Source organism: Crinia signifera, chromosome 9 (assembly GCF_055691185.1).
Source record: "Crinia signifera chromosome 9, ASM5569118v1, whole genome shotgun sequence".
Lineage (NCBI taxonomy): Eukaryota > Metazoa > Chordata > Amphibia > Anura > Myobatrachidae > Crinia > Crinia signifera.
The window spans coordinates 37,133,733-37,161,348 of NC_139225.1; the positions used below are offsets into that span (position 1 = coordinate 37,133,733).

At 45.1% G+C, this 27,616-nt stretch overlaps 1 protein-coding gene and 1 non-coding gene across 12 annotated transcripts in view; one reads left to right on the top strand and one right to left on the bottom strand.

Moving 5' to 3' along the window:
* The window catches only part of DNM1 (dynamin 1), a 110,160-nt gene that overhangs the window by 71,858 nt on the left and 10,686 nt on the right, over positions 1 to 27,616 (bottom strand). For all 11 annotated transcript variants that reach the window (XR_014460640.1, XR_014460637.1, XR_014460644.1 and 8 more), the window contains exons 2-4: positions 5,508 to 5,581; positions 2,059 to 2,208; positions 1,437 to 1,640 (exon numbers count right to left, since the gene is read on the bottom strand). Coding sequence is in view for 2 of the 11 variants with exons in the window: in XM_083158828.1 (XP_083014954.1) it covers positions 1,437 to 1,640; positions 2,059 to 2,208; positions 5,508 to 5,581 (428 nt within the window). In the remaining 9 variants the exon portion in view is untranslated. The remainder of the gene's footprint in view (positions 1 to 1,436; positions 1,641 to 2,058; positions 2,209 to 5,507; positions 5,582 to 27,616) is intronic.
* Positions 13,353 to 13,438, top strand: TRNAR-UCU (transfer RNA arginine (anticodon UCU)). The gene is given in 2 exon segments: positions 13,353 to 13,389; positions 13,403 to 13,438. It is a non-coding gene; the product is annotated as a tRNA-Arg (tRNA).

Sequence of the window (27,616 nt, forward strand, 5' to 3'; positions counted from 1 at the left end):
GAGTGTCTACTTTCCTTGAATATATATATATATATATATATATATATATATATATATACGAACAAACAAACAACAAGAACAGGCGCCCCGTAGTGCAAGTTACGCTTTTAATATATCTCCTAAAACAAGGTTGTAATCTATAACTTTACCAAGGTTAGCGGCACCATACAACGCAAGTTAAGAGCATAGACGGCGAGCGCGCAGTGCCTGGCCAGGTTGGAGCTGGTTACACTCGCTCACAAGACTCCTGTTTGACTGGCGCTAGGCCACGCCTCAACGCGTTTCGTCATCAGACTTCGGCAGAAGGCCTCTGATGAAGTCTGATAATGAAACGCGTTGGGTCATGGCCAAGCGTCAGTCAAACTGGAGTCTTGTGAGCGAGTCAGTGGCAAGACACTCTAGAACAACAAAGCATGGTCCTGCAACTTAAAGATATGAAATTATAGATCAGGTTCCTGCCACTATTCGTGGAGTAGACAGAGGTAAAAAGCTTCTGCAGTAATGATGGACTCACAGGTTGAACACTTTACTTCACTTGGGTTGAACACATTTATCCTTGAAATACTTTTTGTAAACAGGCAGCATAGAGATTCCAACTGTCGGAATGTTTTTCATTTGATCTGACAGTAGGAATTTAATGTTCTGACTGTGAAGTGTCGACAAATTGTTGCAAACTAACGAGAATTGTCAGAAAACATCCATGAATTGGACAATCTGCCGCAACAAAACAGATCCAACTTTAAGAAAAAGTCAGATCTGAAAGCCTTCAATGCTTTTGTTAATGGCAACATTGCATAGGCGAGTTCCCCTGTAAATATTGGCACAGATTAAGTACCCCCTAAGTATACTATCGGATTGTTATGTGCTGTTTTGAGCAAAAATTTTCTATGTTGTTGTCCCTTCTGGGATTATTGCCAAAAATGTTACTTATTCAGTGTTTTGTGGTTCTTATTCATTATGCACAATATATGGGTGTTTATTGTTACGGTGCGTTGCTGGTTGCAAGGTTTCTACATAGATGGAGGTAGCACAAAGAGTCTGTGAGAGGACTGTAACGTCACTTTGCCCACGCACCTGGCTGTGTCCGGACACTCTCTGGTGATGGGGTACTTCTATAAAGGTAATCAATGTTAAACATGTTTTTGTCCTGATGACAGTTTTATTTATTACAACTGAAACATTGACGAGGTATGGTGCCTGTCAACTGTGCTTATTAATTTCCAGAAAGGTCCGCCTTGTTCTCTTTCTGCTATATACATATATATGCTAATACCCAAAATTAATGCTTACATATTCATATTGGAAATTAGTAGCATTGTGACTTAAAACTGGACAAATACATGGAAGCAACACAATGAAACAGGATCATATGTAATGAAAGTTACAGAGTAATGAAGATGGCCACAACTCATAAAAAGCTGATTGCTTGGACAAACCTTGAGGATCCACTTCTTTGGCAATTTTCAAGGCATCGGAGTTTGCCAGATCAGAGTTAGCTGGAGATACGGCTAGAATCAGGCAGTTCTCCTTGGTAACAAACTGCATGAGCATATCGCGGATCTGGAACTCAATATCCACTGGCTGGTCTCCCACTGGGACTTTAGTCATACCCGGAAGGTCAACCAGAGTCAGGTTAAGCACTGGAGAGGAGATATGAAATAACAAAGGTTATATTTTATGGATTAAGTTGGCGCAGCAGACAAAATGACCACTCTCACTTCAAGACTATTTTATGCCACCGGTGGACCATAAGCCATTGCTAAAGTACTTATTAGAGCATGCACTGGTTGCTGGGAAAAACCGACGTCTGATAGCAACCGGAAAACCACGTCATATAGTTGTTCAGTCAACAGTTTCATAAATATCCCAAGAACAATCGATGTATCAATAGTCCCTTTATTATGGAGGCAGACTCTCCCTGATATTAAATCCCTTATAGCAGCAATACTCTGCGGTCCAATCACTATGGGGCCAGAGCTGTCATTGAGCCTTTAAGCGGTTTGTCCATTAAGATTTCTCTGTGGTTTGGTCTACAATGCTACAGATTGATAGACTCACCATTTGGAGAATAGACCCGGAGGTTAATTGGCACAGGAGAAATGCCCTTGTTTGTCCCGGTGAGCCGATCAGTTTCGGCCTCGATTTCCATTCGGATCTCCTCAAAGTCTGTGAACTTCTTCCCCTTACATTGCAAGAACTCCCCATATTCTGTAATACATAAGCTTATCAGTACAGAAAAGCTATAACTCTAGACACATAAAGTACATACATCTAAGCTAACACCAACAAAAAAACATACACATATTATACCAATGAGTGGGCAGCCCCTGTTACACGATACAATGGTGAAAAACTGCCATGTACATTTGCACAATAGACTGTAAGCTCCTTGGAGCAGGCCCCTCTTCCCTCCTCGCAGCCCTCTTCATTCATTTCAATTACAGCTTACTCACCTGCCATCTATAGCCGGATCTCTTCTCACTTGTGTTCAGTGGCGTATTTGTAATGGGATGCAGTTTAAATCCCGGCGGTCGGGATCGATCCACGTCCCCCCCTTGTCGGGATTTCGCCGGTCGCGATTCCGGCGTCGGGATTTTGAACGCCGGGATCCCGACCGCCGGGATTTCATACTGAATCCATTTGTAATAGTTGCAGTGTGTGTGGTGTACACGAGCCCCTGTGTCCTGGGGAGGTACACGCTAAACCATTTTGTTTTATACTTACCTTCCGGAGTCCAGCAATGGCAGCAGCAAAGCTGTGTAAATCACCGGAAAAATGGCCACTGTGCTATTTTTCCGTGGATTTTCACAGTGGAGACTGAGGAGCAGATGTATGAAGCAGTGATGAGGGAGAAGAAGTGAGCCAGAGGAGACGTGGCCAATAGCAACCATTCAGCACTGAAGTAACATCTTCATACTGGCGCCGTGAAACTACAGAAGTACCTTAAATTGTATAAGCACACTAATGGGTGCTTTCAAGGTCAATTGGCCCCCCTATAAGATTTTTAACTGTATAAGCACCCTAATGGGTGCTTACAATGTTAAATGCACCCCCACGCCACCCCCACTATCAACGCCAACCTTAAGCGTGGCGAGCGCAGCAAGCACGCGAGGGGCGGCGGTACGCGTCCTCCGACCTTTTCATACCCCCACTATCCATGTCGGCATGGAGTTGATTTTATATAGTGTGGCGAGCGCAGCGAGCCACCAAGCCCGAAGCGTGGCGAGCCCCGCGAGGGGATGCGTAATACATGTAAAGTATTACGCGTGCGCTCGCCACGCTTCAAGCTCGGTGGCTCACTGCGCTCGCCACACTATATAAAATCAACTCCACGCGACATGGATAGTGGGGGTATAAAAAGGTCAGAGGACGCGTACCGCTGCGCTCGCCACGCTTCGGGTTGGCGTTGATAGTGGGGGTGGCGTGGGGGTGCATTTAACATTGTAAGCACCCATTAGGGTGCTTATACAATTAAAAATCTTATAGGGGGGCCAATTGACCTTGAAAGCACCCATTAGTGTGCTTATACAATTTAAAATCTCATCTCATCTCATCGTATGCCATTGTATGCCATATACAATGGTATACAATTTTAAATTGTATAAGATCCCATAAGATGGAAATCGTGGGAACCGTGATAATACACAAGTAATGTACTACTGTTGTTAATACATTGCTGTGAGATTTAACAAAATGTTCCCTGCTATGTCTCTTAATTGTTGGTGGGGATGTGGCCATAGGGGCACTAAAGCTGCATATTTGGTGGACATGCCCCAATATTATCCAATGTTGGAATTCAGTTCAAAGTCTCTCGAACTCTCTCCTGGAATCTCCTAGATCCTTGGGTCTTCTTCTTATTCTACCCAGTCTAAACCTTGATACATTCTCACAGTAATAACATCCTGCCAGTGGCCAAATCCTTGGTGGTCACACCAGGCTGGGCTTTCCCTGACATGGTCGCATCTGAACAGCCCGCTTCTGTGTGCTTGGTACCTGCTCCTTTCCATAGGCACCAGGTAAGTCACCATTAAGTCCCCTCTGTGTAAAATTATTGAGCCCAGTGTATACCCACCATGTTGCTAACAATGCCTGCTCCCGAGCATCATCAGCAATAAACTCCATCGACCCTGCATGTAGGAAGACTTTCTATTGAAAGCCATGTTGTCGATTGTTTCACCAATACCAGCATTGGCACGTCTGCATGCACTGTGCTGGACCTGTTGTGTCCCGTCACTGCTGATGTCGCTGAGTACACACATTGGGTCCTAGTCAGAGTTGATCGCTATTGTGTGAATTTGCAATACGCAATTCCCTCACCATCTAAGGATTTTTCTGTGCAAAATGTGAGTAACTCTGACCCTTCCATAGCTCTGTGACAGAATTAGGCTGATCGAGACCGATGCTGACGTCACAGACCCTCCCTTAAAACGCGTGGGCACACCTACATTTTTACTGACAGAAAATATCCGGTTACCACCCACAAACGCTGACTTCCTGTCATTCATATTGCGAGGGGATTGCAATTTAATATATGTACGCATACGCCATCATTCGATAGTCGAATGGATTGCCAATTTGAACAATAGCAATCAACATTGAATGGGGCCCTTAATTCTATCATTCAAAAACCCAACAATTTCTGAGTGGTTTTTGGAAAAAAATATGAGCCAGTTAGGTTGTTAAACGAAAGATGAGTTCCGGATGACAGGTCAATGGTTAATAGGTTGATCCCTTATGGTCAACAAGCATTATGTCTAAAGGTAGAAAAGGTCAAAAGGTCATTATGTAACAGGTTGCAGGTTGAAATGTTCAAATGGTAGACACAGATCTGGTCAACTCAAGTTTTTTTTTTGCTCTTTTTTCAAAATTGATCTAAAACATGGACTGCTGAGCGAGTGAAGCAAACCTGCGAGGGTACACATTTCCAATATTGGCTTATATGTATGTAAACATACAAAATGACACAAAAAATATAAACTTTTTTACTGCGTCAACTTTTTGTATCTGTTGACCATTTGTGGTGCCTAACTTTTACATGTTGACCCTGTTGACCACATTGACTGTCAACCTATTTCTGATTGACTCAATGATCCACACCACGACAGGCTGTGTATGCTCGCAGCCTACTGAACAAGTCAGGGCTGCCCGCAGTCCTGTCGAACACCAAAGAACAGGATGCCAACACTGGAATACCGATAGCCTGCACCCCAATTGGGGAGTATGTGGGCGGGATAGGTTTAGGCAATTTGAAGGGGAGGAGGTTAGGGTTAAGCTACAAAGTGGTTAGGTTTAGCCGGAGGGGTATGGGGAATAGGTTTAGGTTCTATCGGGGAGGATTAAGAACAGGCTATGGGGGGGGGGGAGAGTTAGTATACTAACGGTATTCGCCGTATTGGGATGCTGGGGTTGGACGGCTGCTATCTGATTGAAGGGCTCTGCCATTTCGCAGAGCAACAACCAGGTGTGAATAACCCCCCTAATCCCTTCTGGGGTCTTAGGTACCTCACCTGTAGGGCAGTTCACCAGTTGCAGGACAAGTGGTCTGCGGGTGACAATTCCAGATCCACGGGGTAGGAAGTCCCTGAAATTACAGAAAAAAAGGTGTTAAGAGAATTATTCCACAATCCAACCCAGATTCAACCCTCCATAGGTGAGATGTATACATTTTGGGAGTGAGATGAATTGGAGAGAGATAAAATCAGCTTCTAAATGTCTTTCTTTATACACAGCCTGTAGAATGACAGTTAGCAGCTGACTGTTTAGTACCTTATCTCTCGCAGTGCTTTGATACCCCTCTCTTCTCTGGTGAGGAGCTTTCACGGTCACCGTGTCCTACATATAGGGTTATCAGACACCCCATAGATGACGTGCATTCTGTGTAGTTGCACTTTTCACACCATGCCCCTGCACTACCCTTCTGGATCCTTGTAATGTAACTGTATATGTTTTATTGTCACGTACAATGTAATGTCAATGCGCACTGTGGTGTCTGTATCACAACTGACAGAAGCTTAGGCTTCCTGATCCAAAAATACCAGCAGCAAAACCAACTCTCATAGTATGGGCGAGATATATCAAAAAAGCATTTTCCAATGTATCAAAAATGATACCGCACTGAAGGGTATCGCCACCTTTGGGTGGCGATACCCTATAAAAGCCTATGGGCTTCTTTTCGCCGCCTCGCCGACCCCCCCTCTGCCTTACCTTCCTGAAGGGTCCTCCTGGACCCTGGAAGGTAAACCCCTCCTCCCCCTAGTGAAGCAGCCGGACATCCTTCCGGCTGCAGGGCGGAGGAGGAGGCGCCGGGGACAGCCTGCTTAGCTGTCCCCGGCGTTAGGGGAGAGTGTGGCGGCAGGGAGATGACGGAGACCCCCGCACACCAGAGTACAGGTATCGCGGGGGGCCTCCGTCACCGCACCGCGATGCCAGCCGCATATGTTAGTACATATGCGGCAGCATCGCGGCGGGGGGGGGTTGCGAAGGGCGGCGATGTATTTTAATACATCCCGCCCTAAGACCGCTTACGGTATGGATGATAGACAATGTCTAGGTCCACAGTCACTAGGTCGACATGGGATTTTTCACTTTTTTATCTGAATGTCAACACAGTCGACTTGGACACAGTTTAAAGTGCACCGTGCGCTCGCGATGTGTCGGGCACGGTGCCTCGCTATGCTCTGCACACTATTTTATTCTCCCACCACACCCTAGTGGATGGTAGGGCATGAAATACTGCCTGCCGGCACATGTCGGCTCAAAAAACAGTGAAAAACCCCATGTCTACCTTTTTAATGTCGACCTAGACACTGTCGAACTAATGACCTGTCAAACTAATGACCTTTTGACCTAGACCCATGTCAACCTAATGGTGTCAACCTAATGACTGTCGACCATCATGCTGTAGACCAAATGACCGCATCGAGAACATTCTTAGGTGTGGACCAAGACACTGTCGACCCAGGGACCGCATACCAGTAAGGCCCTACTGGCTCTATGAAGAACATAGGGGAGATAAAAGATAACATGACATTTTGAATCTTTCTTATATTTCACAGGAATCAATTATCCATATAATTGCTGTGTCATCTACATCACACTTTATGGCCAGATGCAAAAATGAAGCAAGTGGACCAAACTTATCCACTCTTTTCAAATTATGCAGGCTGGAGGCATGCTCCCGAGTGCCCTGTGCATGCACAGGAGCCACGGTGTGACTATGCATGTTAAATTAAAAAAAAAAACAGGCTTCTATGCAATGTTCCCTCTAATTTTACGAAGCCTATGTGCGGCAAAAGATTTTGGCTGTGCAACTTTGGGAGGAAATTAAAATTTTTGTGCGTCACTTATATATAACTGGAAAATGACATTCAGCATTTGTGTCAACTTTACTTCAAAATTATATTAAACATTTAAACATTCAAAATACAGCACACAATGTAGTTAATGGGTGAAACACACATTAATTGAGTCCAGAACTGCAAAAAGGGACCACTGCTGCTTTGTGCGCTCTGTTGTAATGTCTGTGCGCACGCTCGTCGAGGTGTGTGCGCGCGCACGTGCGCACAGCTTAGAGGGAACACTGCTTCTATGGACTGCATGGGCTGCAGCCCATAGAAGCCAGATTGGGCTGTGTGAAAGACAGGGAGTGGCTTCTTACAGGAAGCTCTTTCTCTGCTTATAACAGCCTGGTCTGGTAGTCCCAGGGGGGCTAGTGTTTGTGATTGACAGGTAGAACTTTCAATAGGAAGTTACAGTGTAGCCAGCGCACCAAGCTAGATGGTGGACTTTATCTGAGGGGGCTGCATTCCTGCAAGCCATACTGTAAGTAAAATCCACCACTGATAATGGCCTATTTAGTAATCTGCAGTGAGCCTTATCACATTTTCTATCCCTGCTTACTGCAGCAATACACAAAGTTATCTCCACAATTTATGAATAAAATATTGATGTGGCACACAGTCCAAGAGTCGGAAAGGTTCAAGTTTTTCTTTGCCAGGCCAGCTCCTGGTGATACAGCTTGCCAGTTCCAGCATGTACAGCAGGGTTGCCGACTTGCAAAAAATCCTCTCCGGGATTTCATTACGAGTTTGGGGGCGGGTCTTAACGGTGCTGTCATTAAGCCCCGTCCCCATTACGGCAAATAACTGCTCTCCATGACACGATTGTGCCATTTTAGCTCCCCCCCCTCCTCTGAGACCCCTCCTCTGAGACCGGCGGATTGCGGCATTTAAATGCCGCGATCAGGGGGGCTCAGTGGGGGTCCCCCTGATTCCGGGAGGGTTGCCCACCCTTCCGGGGGCCGGGAGGGGGGACCCGATTTTTGGGAGACTCCCGCAAATTCCGGGAGGGTCGGCAACCCTGATGTACAGTGGAACTGTAAGGTGCCCATACACTCTTTGCATACAATCCCCCTTGAACAGCTTCCCGGATGGTAGGATCGCATACGGTTCTTTTGCATACAATGAATCGGCCTGCAGAATCTACAAGTCTATAGTGCAGGCCTTGCGATCTCCAGAACCCATTCGATGCACACGGGAATGCGCATTGGATTATCATCGTAGCTGAAACACATGAGATTTGACAGTTCTATACCTCAATGCATGGTGAGTCCGAATGCTTCATTAATATAAATGGCACACAAGCCACCAGCCCTGACTAGTAACTTGGAAGCCCAAGAAGGGCATTGTTCCTTTTTAACCTATGAACTCACAAAGATGAGGAATGAAACTGTGACAGTATAATCCCCGGCTATCTGGTGGTAAACTAATCTCGCTGTGCATAATATCAATCTGTACCTTTAAGGTAAATCCGGATTAGAGGACAGAAAAAGAGAGATCAAGACAGACAGGGAATTGTCATCAACAAACTGCTACAGCAAAGAAACAGTCCCTGCACAAAACAATTGCCGAGATCAGCAACAATAGACATAGCTGCCTAAGATCAGACATATGGGGGCAGATGTATTAAGCCTTAACAAGAGATAAATGCAAGGGTGATAAGAAGAGATAAACGTCCAGCCAATCAGCTCCTTACTGACTTTTTTCAAACACAGCCTGTAACATGGCAGTTAGCAGGTGATTGGCTGGACGTTTATCTCTCCTTATCACCCTTGCATTTATCTCTTGTTAAGGCTTAATACATCTGCCCCATGGTGGCTGGATGAATCCAGTATGGGGGTGATTCTGGTTGGCTCGCTAAGCAGCAAAAGAACACACACACACACATATATATATATAGTCCAGAATCCACACACCAGAAGGTGGGTGGTGATGGAGCACTCTCCAGTTTCTTTAAATGAAAAAGAGGGTTCGTCTTAGTATTCCAATAGTAGGCAATTTATTGGCAATGTGGTACACTTCAATCAGCGTAGTAGCCCTGCTTGGGGTCTGAGCAGCATACTGTATGCTGTTCAGACCCCAAGCAGGGCTACTACGCTGATTGAAGTGTACCTCATTGCTCCAAGCTCCTTGATAAAGGTCCTTTAATAGGACCGAAACGTCGGACCATTTATGGAGAGTAACACTACTGTACATTGCTAATAAATTGCCTACTATTGGAATACTAAGACGAACCCTCTTTTTCATTTAAAGAAACTGGAGAGTGCTCCATCACCACCCACCTTCTGGTGTGTGGATTCTGGACTACATTTGGTGCATGTTACCGCATGCATCTTAGATGGGCACCCCATTGCTGTAAGGTTGGGTAAGAGTGCAGGTTTCCCTCTTTCTTTCCATATATATATATATATATATATATATATATATATATATACACACACACACACACATACAGGGCCGGTGCAAGGCACTGGAGCGCCCCAGGCGAGTCGGGGTGGGGGCGGGGGTACCTGTTGTGCCATCTGGGGAGAGGGCAGGGGGTCCATGCTGGCGTCTGACAGGAGCCTGCAGTGGTGTCCTTGCCGCGCGGGTACCTGCGGCGCTGTGTATAAAGCTGGCGGTAGCGGGGGTCCCTGCAGTGAATAAGAAATAACTAGCGCTATGCGGCGGCGCGGGAAATGCTTCTGTTTTGAAAACACTGGCCGCACGCTGATTGGCTGAATCTCAGCCAATCAACGTGCGGCCAGTGTTTCCAAACCCGGCAGCGCTTCCCGCGCCGCCGCATAGTCTGGCAGATAGCGCTAGTTATTTCTTATTCAATGCAGGGACCCCCCACTGCCGCCAGCTTTATACACAGCGCCGCAGGTACCCGCGTGGTAAGGACACCACTGCAGGCTCCTGTCAGAAGCTGGCATGGAACCCCCTGTCTGCTCCCCAGACGGCGCAGCAGGTACCCCCAATGCACGGGGGCGAGGGGCGAACTGCCACCCTCCAGTGGCCGGCGCCCTATTTATATATATATATATATATATATATATATATATATATATATATATATATATAACATATGTTGATATCCGGCACTCCTGTTTAAGGGGTATAATAGCCCCCGGTGCCCTCCAAAAGAGGATATGCAGAGTTATTCACGGCTGCTGGCGGCACTCAACTGAGGGTCTTGACAACATGAAAGAAGAACACTGGAGCCGTGTACAGTTCGTGGCTAACAGTTTCGGAATTTTAATTCCTTCGTCAGAGTACTCTGACGAAGGAATTAAAATTCCGAAACGGTTAGCCACGAACTGTACACGGCTCCAGTGTTCTTCTTTCATGTTGTCAAGACCCTCAGTTGAGTGCCGCCAGCAGCCGTGAATAACTCTATATATATATATATATATATATATTCCAAATAGGAAATATGGAGGGCACCTCATAGTGCAGATTAAAAGACAATTTATTGGGTACACAGAGCAGGTATTCCCTGTACAACACACAGATGCTCGTATCAATAAAATATTCTCTGTGGGCTAGATACCACACGGTTTTATAAACAAGTTACTGGGCAAACACTCCTCCACTCGTCCGGGGTGCCCTCTGACGAAGTCCTTGACGAAACGTGTTAGGGCGTGGCTTGGTGACACTCACCTGAATCTGGCTACCCCTTGCTCTGTCTGTTCCTGCCTTTGGGATCCGACACGCCATCAGCATCGGTCCAGGTGCGGCGGCGGGAGATTACGAACACCAGGTGGTGCCCCGGTCGAGTGGAGGAGTGTTTGTCCGGTAACTTGTTTATAAAACCGTGTGGTATCCAGCCCACAGAGAATATTTTATTGGTGTGTTGTACGGGGAATACCTGTTCTGTGTACCCAATAAATTGTCTTTTAATCTGCACTATGAGGCACCCTCTATATTTCCTATTTTGAACAGTTCATCTTGGGTCCGTTTTGGATTTTGGGACCATCTCATAGAGGAGCTGCGGTCCTATCTGTGGACATAAAGTTCTCATTTCGACCTGGATAGGTCTATTTAATATTAACTGTAGACATTCGTGCTTTTGAAACCACCTGCTTCTTAACCATATATAAATAATAATAATAAAAAGTACTTGTGTATTATCACGGCGCCCACAAAATCGGCCGCAAATCGCATGCCAAAATCGGATGCGATTTAGCGGGCGATTTTCTGCCGATTTTCCGCAATTTCCTGCCGATTTGCATGCTATTCCATCCTTGCACACCCCCACTATCCAAGTTAGGTACTTGTTTCCTAGCACGGCGCCCCCGATTTCCATCGCAGTGCATCACATCGCATGCAATATAGCGGCAAGCGAAGAGATTTATAATTGTAAAAGCACCCTGATGGGTGCTTACAATGTTAAATGCACCCCCATTGTCAACGCCACCCCCACTATCAACGCCAACCCGAAGCATGGCGAGGGGCGGCGGTACGCGTCCTCCGACCTTTTCATACCCCACTATCCACGTCGGCGTGGATTTGATTGTAGACAGTGTGGCGAGCGCAGCGAGCCAACGAGCCCGAAGCGTCCCCTCACCACGCTACGGGCTCCCTGCGCTCGCCACACTACCTAAAATCAACTCCACGCCGACGTGGATAGTGGGGGTATGAAAAGGTCGGAGGACGCGTACCGCCGCTGCGCTCGCTACGCTTCAGGTGGGCGTTGATAGTGGGGGTGGCGTTGACAATGGGGGTGCATTTAATATTGTAAGCAACCATCAGGGTGGTTGTACAATTAAAAATTGCATTGCATGCCATTTGCTGGCATGCAATGCTATGCGATATTTAATTGTACATTCCGGGTCATTTACCCGAATATTGCATCGCATACCATCCCATACGGTATGCCATGGTATGCGATGGGCGCCGTGCTAGGAAACAAGTACCCCAAGTTAGCCCAGAGCGTCCTCCTGACCTGTTCATACCCCCACTATCCACGTCAGCGTAGAGTTGATTTTATAAAGAGCCGCAGCGTGGCGAGCGGACGCAGAAAACGAACCCGAAGCATGGCGAGCGCAGCGAGCCCCACGAGGGGGACGCGGAATACACGTTAAGCAATCCTCGTGGGGCTCATTGCGCTCGCCATGCTTCGGGATCGTTTTCCGCGTCCACTCGCTATGCTTCGGGCTTGGTGGCTCGCTGCGCTCGCCACACTTTATAAATTTAACTCCACGCCGACGTGGATAGTGGGGGTATGAACAGGTCGGGAGGACACGTACCGCGTCCGCTCGCCACGCTTCGGGCTGACTTGGATAGTGGGGGTGTGCAAGGATGGAATAGCATGCAAATTGGCAGGAAATGGCGGAAAATCGGCCGCAAAATCGCATTGCGGATCAAATCGGCCGCTAAATCGTGTGCGATATCGTATACGATTTAGATAAAAATCAGGCGCCGTCATAATACACAAGTACCATAAAAAATATTAACAATTATATATATATATATATATATATATATATATATATATATATATATATATATATATATATATATATATATATATATATAGTACGTGAGCGTTTACAGCCAAGAGACTTGGTTAAAAAAAAAAAAAAAAAATCTTCACTTTGAAATTTCCCATTCATTTTAAAGCAACTATTCAATGGAATATCTATATCTACATTGAATTAAATGAAAACATTAAAAAGGAATTGGAGCTTGTCCAAAATGATTAAAAATTTCTAGTAAATGCCTTTTTTTTTAAATTAACAGAAATAATTTAAAAATGCTGTGTCAGAAATAAAAGATTTAAGACAAAAATATTCATAGCTCAAACATTTACTAAGATGGGAGTTCTATTGTAGATGGGATGTTGCCCATAGCAAATAAATTCTATTATCTTCTAGAAGGTGCTAAATAAATAATAAGAATCGGATAGAATCTTCAATAGAATTCTTTCTAACAATTATTTTTTGAGCTAACAAATAATAAAAAAGTTTTCTGAGTGTTTCGAAACATTTAGACTTTGTACATAGGGTTGGTAACGAGCCAAGCTTAGGAGTTGGCTCTGTGGCGCAATGGATAGCGCATTGGACTTCTAGCATAATGTAGCCATTCAAAGGTTGTGGGTTCGAGTCCCACCAGAGTCGAGTTTTGTTGCCACTAAATATTAAACATTTAAAATATTTTGGAATTTCAACATTTACATTGCAAAAGTGTAGGGCTTTATTTCCATACATTAGGTTGTAAAAACCTGGCACTTCTGATTGTGTTTATGCTTGAAATTTAAATGGGAAATGTTTTTACTTGCTGCATTTTTCCACCAAAAGCAGTGCCCTTTTAGATTTTAGGCATCAATGCGATGAGTTGCACCAGGTTTTAGAACCCAACTCTTTAAACCATTGAAGTATAATGGCATTATATAGACACATGATAATAAAATAATAATAAGAATTATTATTATTAGAGACAGGATTATATGCATTTGCATATTTGCATATGCATTTGCATATTTTGCCCATTCTCACTGGTTATTGCATATTTTACCGAAAATCTAGTGATGGTGCATATTTTAGGCCCTGCCCCCTTTCCACCCGCGAGTCACAGCACTGCTTTGCCCTGCTGCTGCTGGCCAGGTAGTGGTAGAGTGTGCAGGCTGGGGCAATATGTGCGCAGTGTGGGGAACCTTGGATGTACAATATGTCTGACACTGCTCTAGGCTGCCAATCCATGTTGCTAAAAGTCAGTCGGGGCGGATGCCATTACGAAGCTCCTGAACCTATGCCTGCTCCTGGCCTGGGACTTTACACCAAGGAACAGACTTCTGCAGCAGAGGAGGTGGGCGGAAGGGTTGTGACATCAAGCGTTGCGGAGGAAATGCCGTGTCACAGTGAGTATGCGGCGCAGGGAGGAAGCCTTCCACTGCGCCGCCCTCACACGCTATGCTGACATTTGATCCATCAGCGCTGGAGATGAGGGTCCATGTAGTTGATGCAAGAAGAGCTTTGGACGCTGCAATCTGCTGTAGCAGCCAGGAAGAAAATAATCCTGTGTATAGCGCTAGACATTTGCAGATGCTGTGGGCCTATTTTTGAGGTTTATTTGCAATTAATTTTATGCTGATTTTTAAATAAATAAGTTAAAAATTACTTTTTTTATTGTTTAATGTAGCATATTTTAACACTTTTCATGCATATTTTAAGTATTTTTCATGCATATTTGCATGCATATTTCAAGCTTTTTATGTTGCATATAATCCTGTCTCTAATTATTATTAATTCATTAATTATTAATAATCTGCAAAAGGTATGACTTTTTTTTTGTTATGTACAAACTGATATCGTAAAATAATCTGCAATAGGCAAACTAATTTAAAAACTTTCATAGGATGTCTTTGAACACCTAAAAGGTTAAGATATATGCTGGGATTATATAAAGAAATGTTAGTAAAATAAATAAATCTACTATAGGTTCATTTGCCGAAAAAAAAAAATTATTAATTTTTTTTGGGTGATTTTAAGCTCAGTGAAGCAAATCAACATAAAACTTTTCACAAGATATCCTTGATTCCCAAAACATTTGCTGCATGCCGATTTTGATACAAATGCATATTAATAACATTTATCTACTATCTATCTACCGAAGGTCAATTTGCAAAAAAACACAGATACAGGTCAAGTATCCCTTATCCGAAATGCTCAGGACCACGAGAATTTTGGATAAGGGATATTTACGGTTTTTGGAATATATATATATTTTTAATACTTACCTGGTCCCCTGGTCCTACAGTGTCCCCCGGCATCCACGTAGGCCTTCAGGATCCTCTTCAGTGGTCCCAGGAGTGCATTGCGAGGGTTTGTGGGCACGCCAGTGGCGTCACCTGTGCATCTGCGCAATGCACTCATGGGACCACTAAAGAAGATCCCGAAGGCAACCGTGGACATCGGAGGACTTGGTAAGTATGAAAAAAAAAGGGAGGGGGGGGGGACGACAAAAACCCCCCCCAAAATATTGAAAAAAAAAAAACCACGGTTTTTGGAATATTTTGGATAAGAGATCCACAGATACGAGAGCCTCGACCTGTATAATGTTTTCTGATTTACAGGCAAAGGACAATTCAATTAGCTCCAAATATTTAACGGATGCAAAAAACAAACAAAAAAATTGCAGACACATAGATTATGTGATAAGTTTGCAGACCTATGTGCTAACACTGCCTGTTTTGCGAAAATAGGCTACTTAATGAGGATTTTTTTTGATTGATGTGCCACGGATTAGGAAATGAAAATAATGTTTTAAAAATATAATTTTTCTCCTGGGTGATTTATTGCATTTTTGATTTGGAAAATTTACATTTCCAACATTACGCTGTTTGCTAGGCTGCGTATACCCCAGCTCTGGGGTATACTCAGGAGGGGGTAATCCTTTATTGGGAGGGGAGTGTCCCTATTCCCAAGTAATACTCAACCTGAATTGATTTGTTGAGCGAAGATAATGTTTTCACATGCTCCACCAGGTGGTCCGGCTTTACCATCTACTTCAGGGATTTCATCCTTTTTCAAACCCATCAAGATTTTAAAATTGCCAAAGCACACTATAAGACTCCCACAGGGTAAAACATACTGGCCCCCACAGAAAAAAAAAAAAACAATCACACTGGTTCAAAAAGCTAACAAAGATAAAATACACTGGCCCTCACATAAAAACAAGAGACCAGTAAATAACAGTTGTACTGGTGGTGGATTCATGCCAACATGGATTGGCAGCCTAGAGCAGTGTCAGACATAGCGTACATCCAAGGTTCGCAACACTGTGCATTGCCCCAGCCTGCACACTCTACCACTACCTGGCCAGCAGCAGCAGGGCAATGCAGTACTGTAACGCGTGGGTGGGAAGAGGACGGGGCCTAAAATATGCACCATCACTAGATTTTTGGTAAAATATGCAATAACCAGTGAGAATGGGCAAAATCTGCAAATATGCAAATGCATATAATCCTGTCTCTACTTATTATATAAGTTCCCGTGGCCAAAACATCACCCTACTGACCAGTCAGCCTGGCCAGGGGCCCTGGGGGAGTGGGGACCCCCCCAATAGGGGTCCCCCCTCCAGGACTTACCTGACCAGGCTGAAGCCTGGTGCTGTCCCCGGTGGCCACCGGGCTGATTGAGTGTAAAAAAAAAAAGAATTAAAAACTATTGTTTTTAACTGTGGAACTATGAGTCCCAGCAAGCCTCCCCCGCAAGCTGGGACTTGGAGAACCACATGTCCCAGCCTGCGGGGCATTAAATGAAATTATATTCAGAACAAGCTAAAGAGATGACTAACAAATTTGTAGCCTCAGGGTATTGTAAAAACACAGTAGACGCCACTAATGATATGGTATCTGCTATGTCAAGAAATGATCTTTTAGAAGAAAAACAAAAAGAGAAAAAAACAAAAAGTGGCTTCGAATGGTCTTTTATTACCACTTACAATTGCCAGTATAAGAAAATCGAAGCATCATTGAAGAAACATTGGGAAGTTTTAAAAAAGGACCCTATTATAGGGAACCTTTTACCCCCCCCGCCCTAAATGTATATACAGAAAAGCATCCAATTTACAGAACAGACTAGTGAGTAGTGCATTGCCTCCAAAAATGCTCACCACTAGGATTAAAACACAAGGGTTTCATAGGTGCGGCCAATGTGTGGGATGCAGAAACATTAAGGGGGAGGGGCCAAAAACTACCGAAATAAATGTTAATGGAAATACAGTGAAAATTGTAAACTTTATTACGTGTAACACAACTAGTGTTATATATGCTATCGAGTGCACGTGCAACCTTGTGTATATAGGCCGCACATCACGAGCTTTAAAAACTAGGATCGGGGAACATGTGCGAAATATACACAAGGGCACAAATACACATGCACTATCAGATCATTTTTCTAAAGTCCATAATAAGTCCACAGCAGGGATCAAAAAATTCTGTGGAATTAAATGGGTCAAAGGTCATTGGCGAAGGCGAGACCTAGCAAAACAACTAGCCAAAGAAGAAATGAGAACCATTTACGAACTTAACACCTTACAACCAGGAGGCCTTAATGCAGATTTTGAGGTGAAATGGTTCTTGTGAATGATCTGAGCACTGTCACTTTAATGGAGCACTGTCACTTTAAAACTGTATTCTGCATGATGTGTTTTATACTGTGATGAATCTGTATCATAGACCATCGTTATTCCAGATTATATGCATGATTTTAAAGTGAATTTTATTGTTACAGACAAAAATAGCATGAAAGCACTGTTTACAAAATGATTCTGTAAACAGCAAAGACGCTACTCCGGAAGTGACATCACAGCAGGCAATGGACACTGGGAGAGGTAGTCCCAGGAGTATCACATAGGACTACAAACCGGAAATGACGCGACGCCCGGCTGCCGCACCGCAAGGAATCATGGACAATGTAGTCAAACTGTGTATAGGATTCAGCTGTGTGCGGCAGCGCGACGCGGGAATATGGATGCTATTTAAAGCCAGGAGTATGTCACATCAGATGTACATCATCTGGACCTTGAAAAAGACCCCTGTAACGGGTTGAAACGCGTTGGTTGATGAGGCAGTGGACGGACGGCAGACCCAGCTGATTTTGCACAGAGCACGGGCACTTTACATCTGGAGCAAGGAGAAGCAGTTATCACCCGGGGTATTCTGCAGATCATATGCTCTACATGAACTGTGTTTTCACACCAGTTCACACCCTCTCTGGTAATCTCACTAGAAAGCCATCCTAACCACTGTCATATTTGATGTGATGAATTTTATTTTGTATCGATGTTTTTAATGGATGTTTTTAGATGTTGTGATTAAATACTTCACTATATATCTTTTTTCTTCATTTTTCATCCGGGAGACATATATACCTCTGGATTGATGTATGCTTGAACCAGCGCAAGCTAAGTGATACCTGTGTAACTTTTCTTTGCATGCGGGGCATTAAATGGCCCGCTGGCACTTGTACTTCCACAGTAAAAAAAATAGTGAAATAAACACACACTGACACACAATAAAATAAAACTTTAATACATCCAAAGCCCACACATACTGATACTTACCTATCTTGAACCCGTAGGTAGGGTCCCTGGGTATTGGTCCGGTGCCTTGTCCTGGTCCAGATCCATGTCGGCATTCGGCTCCATGTCGATGTCCATGTTGGCGGCGTCTGTCAGCGTCCAATCCGGGTCCGAAGAAATCCATGGGGGACCTGTGGAAGGAAATCCAACTCACCCAGGTCCTCCTGTGAAGATCTGTAGTCTTTATCCGACGTAGTCCTGGTCTCCCGTCACCTTCTGTGACCTGCCGACGACTCCATCAGCTCCCCGCATCGGACTGTCAGAGGCGCAGAGATCCTTCATCTTACGCGCCTCTTCATAGAATGATTCTATTGGCCGCTAGGCGGCTAATCAGGAGCTGAGTAAGTCGGCTCCTGATTGGCCGCCTAGCCGTCAATAGAATCATTCAGTGGAGAGGCGCGGAAGATGAAACATCTCTGCGCCTCTCACAGTCCGATGCGTGGGAGCTGCTGGAGTCGCCAGCATGTTACAGAAGATGCCAGAAGACCAGGACTACGTCGGATCAAGACGACATCGGGGAACACCTTGCAGCCTGCACGGATCTGACTGATCCGTGCAGACTGCCTACACTAATTCGTATTAGCGGCCGTATATACGGCCAGCTAATACGAATTAATACGACATTGGAGGGTTACAAAGCAGTCGTATATGACTGCTTTGTAAATTCCCCTCCGGAACACGACTTTGCATACGGCTGAAACAGCCGTATGCAGTCGTAGTAAAAATACTATTTCGAATTTTTAGGTTTTTCATATTAGTAAATTTCCCCCTATGTGATCAGCAGCACTGACGATATCATTAACAATATTGGTGATGCTCCTGGATGAACGATATAGGACACACACTGAACAATATTGTTAATGTTCATTGACATCATCCGCCCAGCTGGTGAACATGCAGTAATTGACGATACAGGCAGATATGACTGCATGGGCCTGTACACACACTTGCCGACGCGTCTACGCTTATATTTGCATCAGTTGCCTGCTGTGGTCCTGACTGATATCTCTTAGTACAATTCAATGGAATTCTATGGGAGTGCTCGGTAAGAACAAAGGGCCTGATTCAGATCTGATTGCTGCTGTGCGAATTCGCACAGCGGCGATTATTGATGTACTGCGCATGAATATGCACCACAATGTGCATGTGCGATGCAGGCTAGCGAGGAAATCCTGCTACTTTTTTCCTTCGCTAGCCGTCTGTAAGGTGACCGGAAGCCGGCGTCTGGGGGTGTTAACCGGCCGTTTAGTGGGAGTGCCAAGAGAAACACAGGCGTGGCCAAGCATTTTATGGGAGAGTGTGTGACATCAGCTCCGGCCTTGATCAGGCTGATTCCATCGCAGCTGCCATGTAAGTCGCTGGCTAACATGACAGTCGCTTGTGACGAGCGCTGACCAGTAGATAAATCATTTGATGGGGAGCATCTTACAAATGTTTTGGGACATTTTCACCGCACACATCTATTCGCACATGCATGTCAATTACAAAAGGTGGGATTTCACTATAGCGGGCCGGTGTCTACCTGTTCGAATCAGGCCCAAAACAACAATTTCAATTTTTTTAAAATATTTTTATTCTTTATAATTACGGTAGACCCTTCGAAGTCTCTCTTTCAAAACCAGATTTCAGCACGAGCTATGTTTTATAAGCCAAATATTGGCAAAATTATATTTTCTTCACTGAGGTTTAGTATTCATGGTTAAGCAGATGTCAGTGTAGTTCAATATACAGTGGCGTAGCTACGTTTTGGGCGCCCCCCCGCCGTTAGGGGGGGGGCGCCCCGCTAAGCACCCCTACCCCCCCCTGCCCCGCCGCCGCCCATGCAAACCCCCCTCAATCTCCCACAGCCTTACCTATCGCGCTGGTCCCGGCGGCTCCGTTCTTCTGCTGAGGACCACCAGAAAATGGCCGCTCCCATACAGCAGACAGTTTCAGAGAACTGTGTGCTATATGGGGGCGGCCATTTTGTGGTGGTCCTCAGCAGAAGAACGGAGCCGCCGGGACCAGCGCGATAGGTAAGTCTGCGGGGGATTGGGGGGTTAACTATAGCACCGCTGCCCCCGGCGCCCCCACATGCACAGCGCCCCCCCCCCCCCGCGGTGGCTGCGGTGCTATAGTTACGCCCCTGTCGATATATTACTATACAGCTACATGTTCCTGTGCCTTATTATGTGCTTTATTAACACTATACAGTTAGCTGACCAAGTTTCAGAACATTTCATAACATAGAGGTATGAGACGCATTCTACCCTACTTAAAGTTGTCTAGTATGACAACAGCAATATAATCTTAAAAGTAATGTATAAAGATATCGGCGACTAATTATTGTAAAAGAGCTAGAATCTATATAAATATATAAAAAGCTGGTTTATAAATATAAAATTTTTTTTTATTAGATGACAAATTCGATATAAAAGAGAAACAAGTAAACAATGATCGCTAAAAGAAAAAAACAATTTTTTTTTTTAAAGGGGAAGAAGTCACATAAGACGAAACGCGTTGGGCAATCCTTCCTACTCCAAAGATAAGCACCTTTCTCTATTTTATTTTAGAATCCTGTCTTTTTACTAAGAAAATTTTTTATACCAAAAAGTTTTTTTAAAAAAATTGTTTTTTCTTTTAGCGATCATTGTTTACTTGTTTCTCTTTTATATCGAATTTGTCATCTAATAAAAAAATTTTTTTATATTTATAAACCAGCTTTTTATATATTTATATAGATTCTAGCTCTTTTACAATAATTAGTCGCCGATATCTTTATACATTACTTTTAATTTCATTTTTGAGTAACATACCCTTACTTTTATTTAAAGAGTGGCAGACACCCTATATAACCAAAGGGAATATTATTGTTTTTTATACGTAAATAGCACAAGTGGCGCCTTTTATCCATAGCATATAGCAATATAATCTTGTTCACAAGAACCAACCTTTTACGAATGATTAAGACTCCTTTTAACTCAATGGACAACCCCAGTTTATTGAGGTTTGAATTTGCACAAAAGTACTTGCTTCCCCATAAAGCTCCAACCTGTTATGTGCGAGGTGGGGCTGATTTCAGCCTGCAAATCACACCCCTTGCTGGAGGTGCAATAGAAGTAATGGGCACGGACTTCTAGCATATACCTGTATGTGTTTGTATATCTGTCACTGTTTAACTGTACCTAACTGGTTATTGCACAGCTATACACAAGTGTACATGGCCAATAAAGTTGATTCTGATCTCCCAATATTTTAAACTGCCAGATAGTTTGAGAATTTTGCCTGATATCGGAGACACGGGGCCTTCATTTGATTAATTCGCTCCCCCGCGCATTCACATCCGCTGTTTTCCTTCTGCACGTGCAAATTCCTGTGCATACGCTGGGTGCGAGCGGGCACGGCGAATGCTGGGTGTTCTCATGGAAATTAAGCAGAGACGCGGATGCCGTGGGCGGGCAGCTGACATCACCGGAAGTCAGCCGTCCGCCCTCTTTCCATACAGGGAACACGCAAAGCTAAGACACCAGACAGTGTCTTAGTTTTGCATGTACCTTCCACATCATTCGATGGTCAGCGACCATCAAATTATTTGTTCCCTGCACCCAAGGCTGTGAATGGAGGTTTATGCAAAACATCCATTCGCAGCCATGCGGGGAACTCAATGAGAGAGGGGGGGGGGCGGGCGGCTGTGCGAGGGGCGTTTAATCCACACGTAACGCTGCGAATTTCACAGTGTTGCGTGTGAACCAGAATAAGGTCCACAATGTATTGGTGGAATCAAAACAAAAATGCTGATCTCTTAGCAGGGCCCAGGGCCGGTGTGTCAGTGCTGTGTGGGCCAGGGTTCTCCGGTGAGAACACTGGCCTTGACCGGCGATCTAACTAGATTTACCCAGTATGGCTGGATATTAATTGCCAGGCCATAGCCGTGTACCGCTATCGCTATGGCCCTCAAACATGGAGCGATGTAGGGGCATTTTCTAAACGCTCTAGTGAGATCACTTAGAAAATGATCTGAAATCTCCCCATGTGTAGGCCCCATTAATCTCCCAATAATCTGTCCTACAATAATGTAATCACAAATCATCTTTCTGTTCAATCAGGGCCTTCCCCACTTCCTCCTCATACCATCACAATATCTTTCACCCCATTACTACTTTACAAGTCATTATTTGTAATCCTTATTTTTAGAAGCTCTACGTGGAAACGGAAACTCACTGTGTAAAGAGCAGAACACACAGTACTGTCGCTCTGAAGGAGGATACACTTTGCGTGCGGTGTGTGTGTGTGTTCCAGGTCATTCTCGCTGAACCCCAATCAGTCATTGCTTTAGATTTCTGTAAATAACACCAAAGCAAGCTGCGCTTAGCTAATGGCGCGGTTCATACTATTACCACCAACGTTACTCACATCCCAACATCTGTGACAATATTGGGGTCATAGGGTCAACACTATGAAGGTTGACACGGCTCAGGTCGACACAAATAGGTTGATGTGGCTAAGGCTGACAGGGTCGGAAGGTCACAAGCATTAGGTCGACAGTTAAAGGGTCAACATGAGTTTTTCACATTTTTTTGTCCCGAATTTCGACATAATGTGGACCTTTTTGACTGTGGACCTTCCCATTGTTGACCTAATGGCATGTATTCAATGCCGGTGCGAGCGGCCGGCGAGGGGGTTAAACTGCGAGGATCACAGAAAACCAGTGATCCTCGCAGTCTAACCCCCGCACCAGCCGCTCGCACTATGCAACGTTCCGGGGGAATCCTCGCAGTCACAGAACTGCGAGGATTCCCCTAAACTGCGAGAGCCGAGGCTAGTGCAGCAAACTCGCTGTAATTAGCCTCGGCTCTCGCAGCTTTTGGAGGCACATACGCCAATTCTCCCTCGCTCAAAAAACGGAGCAAGGGGGAATTTGCGGATGAGGGGGGTCAGTTGAATACTGACAGGGTGAGCGGTGACTGCGAGCAAAAAGTCCTGCTCGCAGTCACCGCTCGCCCACGGCATTGAATATATGCCATTGATTGTGTGAGACAGAAGCTATATGCTTTGCCTTATTTAGTTGGTTCTTATCCTGCCTAACACGTGCATCAATCACCTTTATTATCCAGCAGAGACCCTATCACCGCTTCTCTGCTCTATATGAAGCCACATCACTACCTGTGTGGTTGCCACAGCAGCAGCAGATAACACATTACAGCAAGCGGTGGGGGACCTAATGATTCAGACAAGAGACAGTCTGAGAGCATCTTATTTATCCAGCCCTGATGTGAGGATATTAATCAAATGAGTCTTATATCAATATAATACCATCCAGGGCATGTGAGGAAGTATGAGTGGCCAGGGTGCACATGGTTGAAGTTCTGAATGATGCTTGACATAACACGGGACAGTTATTAGATACAGCACTTTTGGGCAAAGCAATATGTCCCATTTGGTGGCTTATTCAGTTTATTGTGTTGATTTTTTCATAATTGGGCGGGTATGGCCTCACCAAGGGGCCGATTCAGACCGGATTTGTCCCTGATGGCCGGGGTTGGCGCATGTGCAATTATGCGCATGTGTAAATCCCAGGAGTGAACGGCTTCGGCGGGTTTCATACGTCGGGCAGGAGACAGCGAGGGGAAGGAAGCAGGTAAACGCCCATTAAACGGTGGGTGTCCCCCTGCAGAGGTAGGCGTGGCGATGACTGCTGGGGCGGGTAGCAGATGTCACATGATGTTAACGTCCACCAGCTTTTCGGCCATCACCGTTCCGGATAAAAGTAAGTATAGACTTAGTTTTATCCACGAACGAAGGAAAAATCATTCGCTGGTGAGCAACTATCGAATGATTTTTCATCTGTGCATCCGCATGCGAGAGGATGTGTAAGTAAACAGGTCTGAATCAGGCTCCAAATTATTAGACCTTCTGTATTTATTGCCATTTTACTTGGCATTTTAATTTATGATGTGTGTAGGAACAGCCCGTGATAATCAGTAAGGTTTAGTCTTCAACCCCATCAGTAATGGGGCCTGGATCACATGCGATATATCGTATGTAGTCCTGCATACGAAAAGCGATCCCAGCAAATGCTGCCGATTCTGTATCGCTCCTGCTTCGCCTATTATCAAAGTGAAGCAGGAAGTGGTAACATCGGTTTTGGCTTAGCAGTGCTGCGTCTGAACGGGTGTTTCAAATCCTTCTCTGTGACTGGGGCAGCTGATCTGTGTGGTCAGTTGAGGTGCAGTGAAAGTCCTGAATGGCAACTCATCTGACCACATCACAGTTATATTTATTTTATACTATTTCTTTTCTCTGTGGTCATCCTGTGGTCTATTCTGACAACACAGGCTGACGACAGAAGCCGACTCCGGCCTCTGCTCGGCCTGTCAGCATGTAGGAAGGGTAGAGCAGGAAGCCGACATAACTCTAAGCTCCCTCTGATATTATTTTCCATTTTAGGGTTAGAACATTTGGGCAGATCACATTTCCCATTACAAGTATGGGAAATGCGATCTGCTTACTTCAAATATGCAAATGTAAGTACTCCTGCAAACGCTCCTCTAAAATCCTTTGTTATACATTAAAGTGATGATAAAATCATGTGAAAAGGGCGATTTCCCTTCGGCCAAAACTATAGTAGATTGCTGCTACAGGTCACCTGATGGAATGAATGACAGAACAATCTCTTGTTCTGCTCTTCATGAAGGTGCCCATACACTAGTGTGATTTGGGCATTTTTCATCCATTTCCGACGGGTATATGATCATTAAGTTGATACTAAGAAGGTCAACATGCATTGGGTCGACCAAAGCGTTTGGTGGTGATTACCCGCGCAGCGATAACCCGGCAGGCCAGTTTTAAAGCATACGAAAATGCCCGATAACAGGGTTTGTACTGCATTTCGAGCTAGAACATCCCTCCAATTATCTGCTGTTGTTAATAATATATATATATATATATATATATATATATATATTCCTGGGCATCATATGTTACAGGAATGCATCCTTTGTAATGCAAAAGGATTAGGGTGAAAATAATGCTTTGCATAACCAAGGGAGGAGGATTTGCTTCTACCACCAACCCCCGTTTGGGAAAGATCCCATGTATCCGACATGACTGCCTTGCAGCCAATAACAGGGTTCGGCTGGGTCCTAAGGACTCTCATTTACTTCTCAGAAACTGATGGGGGTGTAAAAATCATCCGTTCCCATGGAAACAACTCAGCAGAGTAGAGAGAGGGCTGCGAGACTGTCATTACAGATAAATGTCACATTGCGGGTGCTGCATCTAAAAGTGGGAGAAAAAGAGCTGAATGTGAAAGATGACGATGGAAGAAGATGAAAAGAACAGCGAGTAAAAATAAGGCATCCATTTTAGTTAAGATAGAAAGGGGAGACTTATCAAATCCCAGAAAGAGATAATTTAGAGAGCAATAAGGTACCAGCCAATCAGCTCCTGTCATAATGGCACAGCTTTTAAAATGCATCCTTTCACGGAGAGTAGGACACACCCATGTGACCACACTGCCTACTATTCGTATGCTTGGTTTCACGTACACCACACTTGCCTACTTTGATGGTATTCTCTCCAGGAGAAGCATGCAGAGGAGACTCTCAGCAGCTATTTCCGGGGGTGGGACTTGCCATCATTAAGCCTGCCCCATTAAGCCCAGCCCCCATTTTGTTAAATACTGCGATTCGCTGCTCTTATAGGGAGGTGGTACTAAATGATGCGATTTGCACCATTTTAGCCCTCCCCGAAGAGCCGCGAATGCCGGCATTTGACCAGAAGAGGTGAGCTAATGCGGTGGGACCAGGGGGCGTCAAATGCAGAAGGCTTGCCCACCCTTCCAGGAGGCCGGGGGAACTTGATTTTCGGGACCCTCCTGGCCATTCCAGGAGGGTAGGAAAGTATGATGTACACACAACTCTACGTAGCCCGCACATTGCAATAACACACAATATACATTGGCAAAACTGACATGCTGTCAACTGCTCAGCAGCCTCTCTTGGTGTTGCCAATAGTAATGGATAGTTGACACCTTTTCAGGGTCCTCCCCCCAAGGGGTGGAAGCAAGGCTGCTAAGAAGAGGGTATGGATTCCTGAGAATATTAGAAGTCTAGTCCATTCCAACTACTTAATGGATCAGGTCAAGGGCGGATTTAGGTGTTAAGTCGCCCCTAGGCACAAAAATTTTGGCCTCCCCCAGGCTACCCTTTTTCTTGTGTGGACCTTCCGTTGGTGGTGTAGTGGATGTATTGTGTCTTGAACTCATCTGTCTCCCGATCGTTGGTGGAATAGTGGTACTCCGATGCATGGGGACGCATCCACTCACATCTTCCTGGCAGTGCACACAGGCACAGCACACCCGGCTCCAGGAAGCTGCGCGCGCACACAGTGCACTGCATGTCCACGTCACCTACCTAGGCTCGGCTCTGCCTCGACTGACACAGACTTTCCATCAGCCCAGCCGGTCCACAGCGCAGTATCGTCACTGTGACTCCCTCTTTCAGGGCTGCCGCTGGGGTGGGCAGACAGTGACACAAACGGCTGCGGCCTGCCAGAGTCGGTGTGGGCCTGGTTACTCTCATTAGGCCTCCCTTAATGCCTCACGAGCCTAGTGGCAAATCCGGCCCTGGATCGGGGTGCAAGTAACCTGGCCACCAGAACTTCAGCAGTTGTGGTAGATACCTGTACCTAGAGGCGGATCCATTAAAAGACGACAGGGAGGCATGTGCCTTGGTCCCCCCCCCCTCCCCTGAATCCACCACTACCTTTACCTATTTCTCAAACCTACAAGCGTGCATCGTAGGTTACAATGGGGGGGGGGGGAGTAAAAACATCAGACAGATACACAAAACAATACTGAGGGGTATCAAACATTGAAGAGAGATAAGGTACGGACCAAACAGCTCAACTATCAGTTTATAGGGTATCCGGGTGGCTGATGGATAATGTCTATGTCAACAATCAAAAGGTCAACACCATAAGTCGACATGCACAAGATTGACATTGACAAAACGACAACACAAGCAAAATATCAACATGGAAAAGGTTGACACATGAACAGGTCATTGGTTTTTCCTCAAACTCTTCTTTTACTGACTTTTTAATAACAACCATGTGGTCTCCGGTTGGGAATGGTAAAATGTCCAGAATCATGGGGAGGAAAACAAACCATGCGAACGGACGTGGCACACTAATTGGGGGCTGACGTGTCGACACTGACACAAGATCAGCTC